This window comes from Dendroctonus ponderosae, unplaced genomic scaffold (genome assembly GCF_020466585.1).
Source record: "Dendroctonus ponderosae isolate FM_Combo_2020 unplaced genomic scaffold, Dpon_F_20191213v2 Dpon_F_20191213_5, whole genome shotgun sequence".
Taxonomy (NCBI): domain Eukaryota; kingdom Metazoa; phylum Arthropoda; class Insecta; order Coleoptera; family Curculionidae; genus Dendroctonus; species Dendroctonus ponderosae.
In genome coordinates this window covers 1,951,594-1,960,878 of record NW_026018715.1, presented here as the reverse complement: position 1 = coordinate 1,960,878, position 9,285 = coordinate 1,951,594, and the positions used below count along the sequence as shown (strand labels likewise).

Sequence of the window (9,285 nt, the reverse complement as noted above, 5' to 3'; positions counted from 1 at the left end):
TCACTAAAAATGCCTCACCAGACATTCACAAAAAAAAAACACGTTGACCTCGCCTATTTTCAATTAGATGATGATATTCATTAGCCCAGTAAACATGATTGTGTCTGTTAATTATTTCATTTTTGTTTTGTGCGTTGTGTGATAATATAGTTCTTGTTTCCATAGCATACTACACATTTTTTATCTTCTTTTTCAGTTTTACGGCAACAAAAGGAGAAAAACATACAAACGGTTATATCGTTAAATTTAGAAAAAAAAAGGATTTTAAAACACCCTCACCAACTATGATTACCATTTAAACAAACATAAGTTTATTTTTTATCTCGTAAATCAAGTTGACTATGACAACGAGTGCTAGTTTATTGAATTCAACACAAAAAGTTCTACCAAAGACGATTTTAACTTTTTATCTAATTTAAGCAGTTTACGAATTATATGATAATTAAAAAAGTGTTGATTTCTTGTCTTTTCAGGGTATTTTAGGAACCAAGTCGGGTACCTACATTTTGAAAATGGTAATGAATAGGCAATCAAATTCTGCCCAATTTTGACCATTTAACGGATGTGCTTACAAATATGAATTACAAATGTTTTAAAATTGCTTCTGCAAGTGACGCACATTTGCACATCACTTTATGACGGTGCTATATCATGAAAACGGCAACCTCAAGAGAAATCAGATTCACAGTTTTAAAAAAATGTACATTCGCAGTTATAACGGCGATTTTAAAATCACGCTTTAGGTCATCTCTAGTTATAACAGTGATTTTAAAATCACGCTTTAGTTCATCGTCGTCCGCCTTTACCCCACAAATAGGGGTGACGGGGGACACCCTTTATATAATCCAGAATTAGGCGAAAAAGTTCATGTGTTTTATCATAGTATTCGATAAAGGAAACAGGTAAGACTAAATTATTTTATGGGATATTTTTTATTAATAAAAAAGTTAAAAGTCGACTTCACCACAACGGCATGAAATAAGATTTAACAGAACGTGCGCTCAGTCACCCCATAGTCATATTTCTGTAACATTAAAAGAAAGAACTTTAAACCATTTTTTATTATATTCGGAACAGTCATAACATCAGTATTAAGTAACTCAACACATAAAATAATAGTTTCCTAATTAAAAAATGCATATCACAAATCGGGGAACTCAGATATCATAATCTGTATCAGTTTCTCTGAAGGTATGACAATATTCTATCGAACCTGATCCATGCCTTGGTGCGGAGCCAAAAATAAACAATACATTAACGAATGGCGATCAACGCCTAGCGTTGGTCAACCAAACCTTGAACTTATGAAATACAATAATTTGTGATGAAATCAGCCCCCTAAACTGAAATGGCGGGTTCAGGGTCAACGAAATCCTAATAAAAACAAGATTTGTGCTGATAGATAGATACATATGTTTTAAATTATATTCTCTTGATGAGGAGGCTTAAGCTATACTATACAATCTTGGTAATTAAGTCAACATTTTCAATAGCGACAAAATTAGGTTTCAACATAACTCGATCAAAATCTAAAAAAATCGATTTAGCCCCAAATCGATCAGTTTAATCGACATGTAACATGAGTGCTTTGTGCTGTAAATCCCCATATTTTTGTGTTACAATGAAACCTACAATACTTTTTAGACATTAAATAAATCTAACTCCTATTTTCAGCAACCCTAAGTTCGAAAAATGAAGTAGATTTTCGACATTTAATTATTTTGTTATCGCACTTCCTCCAGTTTTAATTCTTGATACATTTTTTCAGAAAAGCATCTGCCATTACAGTTTGGAAGGTTAACTTCGTTACACTCTCTATAGTAGGCCCTATGTATAATGTCTAAAATGAATACAGCAAAATTATATATTATGGCCATCAAGACTAAGTTCTATACACAGAATTGTCTTTATATTCTTTTCCTTCCTGGGTTTCAGTCAAAGTTTGAAATATTTTTTTTTACATCGTTTATTTCAAAACGTTTCAGCGAGACAAAAGCCCCATCATCAGATTTAAAATTCATATAAACTCATAATTGGGTACACTGGTCAGTACTTTGACTGAAACACAGGAAGGAAAAGAATATAAAAACAATTACACGCAGTCAGAAAAATAAATCAATATACACAGAATATAAAACAATTAAAAAAGTGGACAAAATAAAGTAAGTCTAAAATTAATTGAGACTGTTTTTTGGTTGTTTTAAAGTATTTTGTGTGCTTGTACAATCATATACAAATTATAGTATTCAATCATACACGGTGCTATTTTATTAAAATTGTTCATGAAGCTATACTTACATTTGTTTGGGTCAAGCATCGACTTCGAAAGAATGTTCGAAAAGTCCAGAACGCGTTTCAGCAATCAGCATCCTGTCAATGGTTGTAAGAAAGCTCTCAGGCATTCGATGCATGGAATTCGATTAAACAAATTCGATACATCGAATGATAGCAAAATTTGTTAAATATCCATGCTCTAATGTGAAAAAAAATATAAATTTTTTACGGATATTAAATTAAAAAAATATAATAACATTATTTCTACCAGAATCATATTTTTACGAACTCTTGGCCTAAACGGCCTAAGATATACTTCGGCAATTGGCAGAATGCGATATGGACGAATTTGTCAATCATTGTCGACATCGATGTTTGATCTTGATATATCCAGTACAATAAGAATGTCGTAAAACCTGGCCGTAAATCTGATTTTACCAACGAAAATATTTTTATACTTTTGATTCTTAAATTCATTCTCAACTATTGATTAGCAGGTTCAACTACGTCTAATAAAATTTAACTATTTTTGTCTATGAAAGTATACTCGTCGACTCAAACCAAACAAGTTGTATGAGAAATAAAAATATTGATAATAAACGTGTTGCGATAAAAACATTTCTGAGCAGCTTGGCCTTACAAAAAAATATTAACAAAAACGGCTCAATTAAAAACGCACAATAAAATAGAAATGTACAGATTAAAACTAAATAATGAATACACGTAGTTCACATGGAAAATAAAAAAACATTAAAGTCCGGTTCTTATTTAGTTGTTTTTGTTATGAACTAATACGTTATTAAAATTCCTAAAATCTAAGCAGTTGTATTAATGGCTGGTGTTACATCCATGTTTACAGATTGAATCAGTCCAGCATTCGCATTGCAGTCTGCGGGTGAAACTAAAGGCATCGACGAGGCGCTTTGAAAACTAATTTCCTCTAGATCCCGTTGAAGCTTTGCTAGTGGAGGACATTGCTGGACGACGGATTGTATACTGTGTAGAACCTGATAAAACGAAAAACAGGCTATATATATTTTCATATACCTACACTGTTCATGGTGCATTAGGAATGCTTTGTTAGTTAGTTTTAGTTAGTTTTGATTTATTTTTGCTTAATCTTACCTCTAAAGCTCTGTCTATGGCATCGTATTGTCTCTTAGCTTCAGTTACAGCGTCTTTTAGGCTTTCTGTTAAAACTTGTTTTCCAGCATGAAACTCTTGCTTCAACTCGTTGAGACGTTTTTCTTTTTCCAGCAACCTTTCTTTTAGATTTGGAAGCTACAAATGTTACCCAATGATATTGATAATTCTTTGTTCTCAAAAAACAATAGTCAAGTTTTCAGGTAATTGTATGAGAACAGCTGCTTTTTTGAATAAAATTTCGGCCATATCGTGCCATCATCAGAGTTCTGAAATATCTTCCAGTTTCGTAAAATGGAGTTACTTGCTACCTCAGATTTAAATGTTTTGGCTTGCAATAATATTGTACCGGTGTAAATTGAGTTTATCATTATCCGAGATAAAATCGCGTTTTCGGGTTTCGGTCTGTCGCTTGGCGCTTGTAATTAACTTGGTATTTAAATGTTCAACGTAGATTCGTTGATGGTGGTTGAGATTTTTAACACAAGCGAATTGTTTACATGCGTTGAGCAACCTGGAGTAAAAGCCAAAAGGAAAGCGGCATTTCTGCTTCAGATGATTGGGTTTCTGGATCAAAAGTAATTGCTTTTTACAATTTGTTGAAAAATGCTTGAAATACCATTGGAAATCCGGAAAGATTTATCTTATTTTCCTAATCTAGATCTGATGTGAGCAGCTGAAACGAGAAAGTGGTGATTTGATAGGAGTGATTTTGCATAGTAAAATGTAAAACATGTTCAGAGAATAGAGATCCTTCGAAGAATTTTTCCATTGTCATGATGGTGAACAAAACGTAGAAACAAATATTGAAAGCAGTGTCAGGACTGTGCGACATCATAAACTAAAACGTCAAAAGACAATGTCGTTTTTTTGGGGTTTCTATAGGGTCATTGGTTATAATTTATAGTCACAGAAATAAGAAATGAACAATATAAGGGTATTACATTAAAAAAACATTTTGATTTATTTTCTGCGTGTAATTGTTATAATAATAATAACAATTTGATTAATTTTTGAAAATTTGTAATGAGTAAAAGTGATTCTTTCGCTATCGAAAACCGTGGCAAAACTGTGTACTTTCCACCAGGGGATCAAGAAAAACAATATTCCACTTCATAATATCCTTGTTCTAAAACGATTAAAAACATGGCTTATGTTGTTATGTATGTACCCAGAAACTGTTGTCAATCCTAATCCGGATCAAAGCGGTTTTAATTAGTCCGGATCATTGCGGCCGCACTGTCGCAGAAAAGTTACCCCACTTTACTGCACATTTTGCTTAAATGGTGCCTACTAAAGCACTGTGTTGATTGCAAACCGTCGTCCAAAAATACACTATTCTCATAAAATTTAATGTCGCGTCCAGGCATAATGCCACGCGAGCAGAAGGAGACCGCGACAGGGCGCTGGTGGCGCGTTATGTCTGGGCGCAGCATTAGATAGATATGAATATTAAACTCAACTTTTCAAGATAAAAATGTATTTAGAAAACGTACCTCGTTTTCGTACACTGCTACTCTAGCCAGAATTTCAGCAGAAGGAATTGCTCCGGTCTTCTGAAACTTCTCGAGTTCATGTTCCACTTCCTCCTCTTTAACTCTCATATCCAGTTCGGCCTTTGAAAGAGCCGTTGAAAGGTCACATACATCTTGATTCAACTTCTAATAAAAGCAATTCAAAAAACACTTCTAAGTAAAAAGTCTCAACTTTTGCTATAACATTTTGTACCAATACCTTACCTCAACTTGTTCTCTTTGCTTATTTAATTCGGTTTTTACACCGTCCATTTCATTGTTTTTCCTGCTGAGCTGGTTCATTAATTCTTTTACTTCAGTTTTCAGTCTAGCCCCCAGTACTTCCCAATCTTTCAGTTGCTTCACAACTAACTTGTTTGTCTCTTTTTGCTTGTCTACTTGTTCCGTTAAGTTGTCTCTTTGATCTATTTCAAATAAATATTTTACTCAGCGTGTGGAGGGTTTGTTTTTCTACATACCTTGAAGCTCACTCATACAATCCTCATTTTCAATTTGAATTATGCGTATCACTTTGAGTAACCTTGTAATAACATTATCAACCTCAATAACTTGGTCCACAAGTGAAATTGGAGGAAAAATTTCGCCTGCAAAAATCAGTGATTTACCTATACATCTGTATGAAATGCGCAAATCAACCAGTTCTCTTGTAGGGATTAAAACTTACTTAATGAAAATATGTCACTGGTAAATGATGTAGTTAAACTTGTTGGCTCTGAATGCTGTCTACTGAAATAAATATTCGAAACATCCTTGAGACTTTCGCTATGAGTAAGTCTTGAGCTAAGCATGCTGCCGTGTCCAGACGAGATCATATTATGGGAATGGCCTAAAATAAAAAATTATGATATTTTCAGTTTTGTAAGTTGTCCACTTAAAAACATTACTATTTATTTCTAGATCAAAATACATACCATCTGGAACCACAACATCCTCCAAAACGTGTTCCATCATAAGACAAGGTTCCGTTTCTGAATCGAGCATCTCATTTGAACTACTTCTATCGCACAAACTATTCTTCCTGCTAATATCTCGACCAGAAGCCGCATTCTTTATGGCATTTATTACAGCAGAAACAAATGAAGACCCTATATATAAATGATATTTTTTAGCTTCGCCAACTTCCATTCACATCTGTGCATTTGCAAACCTTTTCCTGATGGTGATGGCTTTTGATCAATAAACAATTTTGACTTCTCCGGTGTAGACTCTACACTACTGCTGGTATTATAAGCTTCATTGTGGTAAATAACATCCTAAAAAATAAAATTAGACATTTAAGCGAACATGAAATGCAAAGGAAAAATTAACAACAAAGTAAAAGTAAAAAATAAGTTAAATCGATATACATTAGGTAGGTGAATCTTGAATTCTGGATGTGGCACATGTGACCGAAAAGCAGAGAATGAGGTGACTTTTTGTTTTAATTCGCAGAAAATTAACTAATTGGGGAACCAGAACTTTGCAAAAAATTTGTGATGGAAATATAATTCTTTCTGTTTTTTTTTCATATGCCCTGTTCTTCGGTAAAAATTAATTTTGAGTTTTAATAAGTTTTAAGAATTTCAAACGTCTACAGATACGTAAAAATGCGTATAAAATATATTATTGTAGAGATCGCACTGATGTAAGCTAACATCAATCCAGTAAGTTTTCAAGTTAAAATTAAAAAATTATATGAGGATTCAATTCACATGTTCTTCCGAAACCCCAGGAAAAAATTATCTTCTACAACTGCCCAAAACTCCCCAGTTTCAAGAATTGGCTTATTTTCCATGTCCTCTCAGAACTTTGGTCACGAACACAGCCATCTGAACCCTCCTCGCCGCAATCCTGAAGAGTGTGCTTGAGGTTACGCCACACTAATCGCGTAAATTCTTCAGCCATGATGTTTTGCGTCTACCTGGACCACGCTGTCAGCAATTTTACCCTGCATGATGTTTTATAGTAGTCCGTATTTCGCCCTCCTCATTATATGACCAAAGCATTCTAATTTTCTCCGCTTGATGGTGCATAGAATTTCAGTGTTTTTATTTAGATCTTTAAGTATAAGTATAAGTATCTAAGTTTCAGACATTATCCATCCTTTTAGGATTCGCCTATAACACCACATCTCAAACGCCTCCCGGCGCCCCATCTCATTGCAATTCAGTTCAGGCCTCCGTTCCGTAAAACAAAATTTAAATGACATAACATCGCAACAAACGGATCCTCCAAGGCAGTCTAAGATCTCTACTGCAAAGAACTTGTCTCATTCTGTTGAACGCTGCGCGAGCGTACTCTATTCTTGACCGGATTACGGGGTTATTCTCTCCATCGTTATTTATCAGACATAGGAGGTACTTGATTGTGTAACCTGCTCCAGTCTCACAGCTACGACCGTCACAGTAGCCGTTGTATCATGTTGTTTGCTTATTACCAGAATCTTGGTTTTCTTGATAATAAGATCTAGTCCAACTACTGCTCATTCAGCAGTGACTCTATCGAGCAAACACTGTAAATGTACGGCATATTAATAAAATATAGACATCTAAAATTATTTGTGCTGAAGTCTCCTACAAGAAATGCTTACTTCGGCTTGCCAAACACCCTGAATAAAAATATACAGGGTCAAATTGTTTCAATGTAACTGGTGACCATGGACCATGAGTAAATTCTTAAACTCATTGCGTTACCATTGTCATGATAAACTCTGTCCTCATTAGCAATTTTTTCGAATTAAGCGGGGAATCTTTGCGATTTCGATAGAACTCAAAAAAAATGTAGGACAATTTCGTATAACTATCATATTTTTTTTCCTATAAACCGACATGTACGCCCCTAAAAAATTTTTCAAAATCGGCTTAAAAAATATATGTTTAGTGATTTGTTGCGATCGAGAATTATGATTCGAAAAACCACCGCAATGCATATTAGTAGAAGCAGCCCATGTTAAACACTAAATTAACTACTTTGAATAAAGATAGCATTTTATCATAAACTGTTAAGTTAACAGTTCCACCTCTTTAAGGACGATATTTTTGCGCGCTTCCGATTATAAAAATTGCCTTATTGTGCTAGAGCTAGAGCACACCTGGCAATTGAATAAGACAAAATTGTCTTGTTTCAGTCAGTCAGTTTTAATCAATTCAAATATTTTCGGTTAGTTAGGAATCAGAATAAATATAGGGAGTCTATATTTCAAATATCGTTTTATTTCTAACGCCTTTTTCATAAAAATGATATAAAATTAGAGCATTTAGATCTATTTGAGTTTTGTCATTCTCATTCTTATTGAGCCGTCTGCCTCCGAAGGTTGGCAACTCCGAACTGGCAAGGCATTGAGCCAGGAATTCTGCATTTTCCCCTGAATCTTTCCCTTGATGGTCAGCCGAAGTATTACTTATCGATCACCTCTCATTATATCTCCAATATACCTGAGTACTATACTCGCGCTCTTTGATTGTTGGCATCAGCTCCTGTTTTTCTGAATTCTATCGAGAACTTCGGTGTTTCTTACTCTCTCGATTAATATTCTCATATAAATATACATTTCGAAAGCTTCAATGCGGTTTTCTAGCGAGCGGTTGAGGGTCCAACTTTCGCAGCCGTATAGGAGGATGAAGAATACGTAACAGCGTAGCATTCGGATTCATTCTACGACCCAAGTCTAGGTCACACCTAATAAAGAAGTTCTTCATGTCGATGAACGTCCTCCTGGCCTGTTCGAGTCTTGATAGTACCACTTTCGTCGATTCGCTGTTCAAGTCTTGATAGTACCACTTTTGTCGATTCTCAACTATTACACACTGGTGCCCCCAGATATCTGATAGATGATAACTGCTCAACGATCTTGCTATGTATCGGAAAGCAGCTTGTGTTTGCATCTTCGAGAAAAACATAATTTTCGTTTTGGGGATGTTTATATGTAGTCCATAACGCTTGCTGCACTCAACCATAACATCTACAAGTTGCTGGCGTTCAGCTAGGCTGCTGGCAACAACGATTGCATCGTCGCCATATCTTATATTGCTCATTGCTTTCAAGAGATTCCGCAAAAATGTTTTTCGAGTAGAGATTAAATAGTAGCGGCGATAATATACATCCTTGTCGCACACCGTTTCTTATGGCTAGCTCCTCCGAGATTTTGTTCTCCACTCTTGCTTGAGCTGCCTGGTGCCAGTAGTTCTGTAATGAGTATCATATCACCCACATTAAGCGAGAATACGGCCTTGTGCGTTCCTAATCCGTTTCTGATGCCGAATTAAGTGTCGTCAACTTGCTGTTCGCACTTCTTGTATATGCGGGTATGTGTAACACTCAGGAAAGTTTTTAGTACATGCAGCTTATCGTACAG

At 35.0% G+C, this 9,285-nt stretch overlaps 1 protein-coding gene across 6 annotated transcripts in view; it reads right to left on the bottom strand.

Moving 5' to 3' along the window:
- Positions 1-2,954: 2,954 nt before the first annotated feature.
- Positions 2,955-9,285, bottom strand: part of LOC109544375 (interaptin) — a 104,498-nt gene continuing 98,167 nt past the window's right edge. For 5 of the 6 annotated variants that reach the window (XM_048666398.1, XM_048666397.1, XM_048666399.1 and 2 more), the window contains 8 exons: positions 6,100-6,205; positions 5,864-6,037; positions 5,617-5,778; positions 5,411-5,536; positions 5,157-5,356; positions 4,914-5,078; positions 3,400-3,555; positions 2,955-3,281 (listed from right to left, as the gene is read on the bottom strand). In XM_048666398.1, the coding sequence (XP_048522355.1) occupies positions 3,090-3,281; positions 3,400-3,555; positions 4,914-5,078; positions 5,157-5,356; positions 5,411-5,536; positions 5,617-5,778; positions 5,864-6,037; positions 6,100-6,205 (1,281 nt within the window). In that variant the 3' untranslated portion in view covers positions 2,955-3,089. Of the gene's footprint in view, positions 3,282-3,399; positions 3,556-4,913; positions 5,079-5,151; positions 5,357-5,410; positions 5,537-5,616; positions 5,779-5,863; positions 6,038-6,099; positions 6,206-9,285 lie in introns of those variants that run through there. The other variant, XM_048666401.1, reaches the window with a different exon arrangement.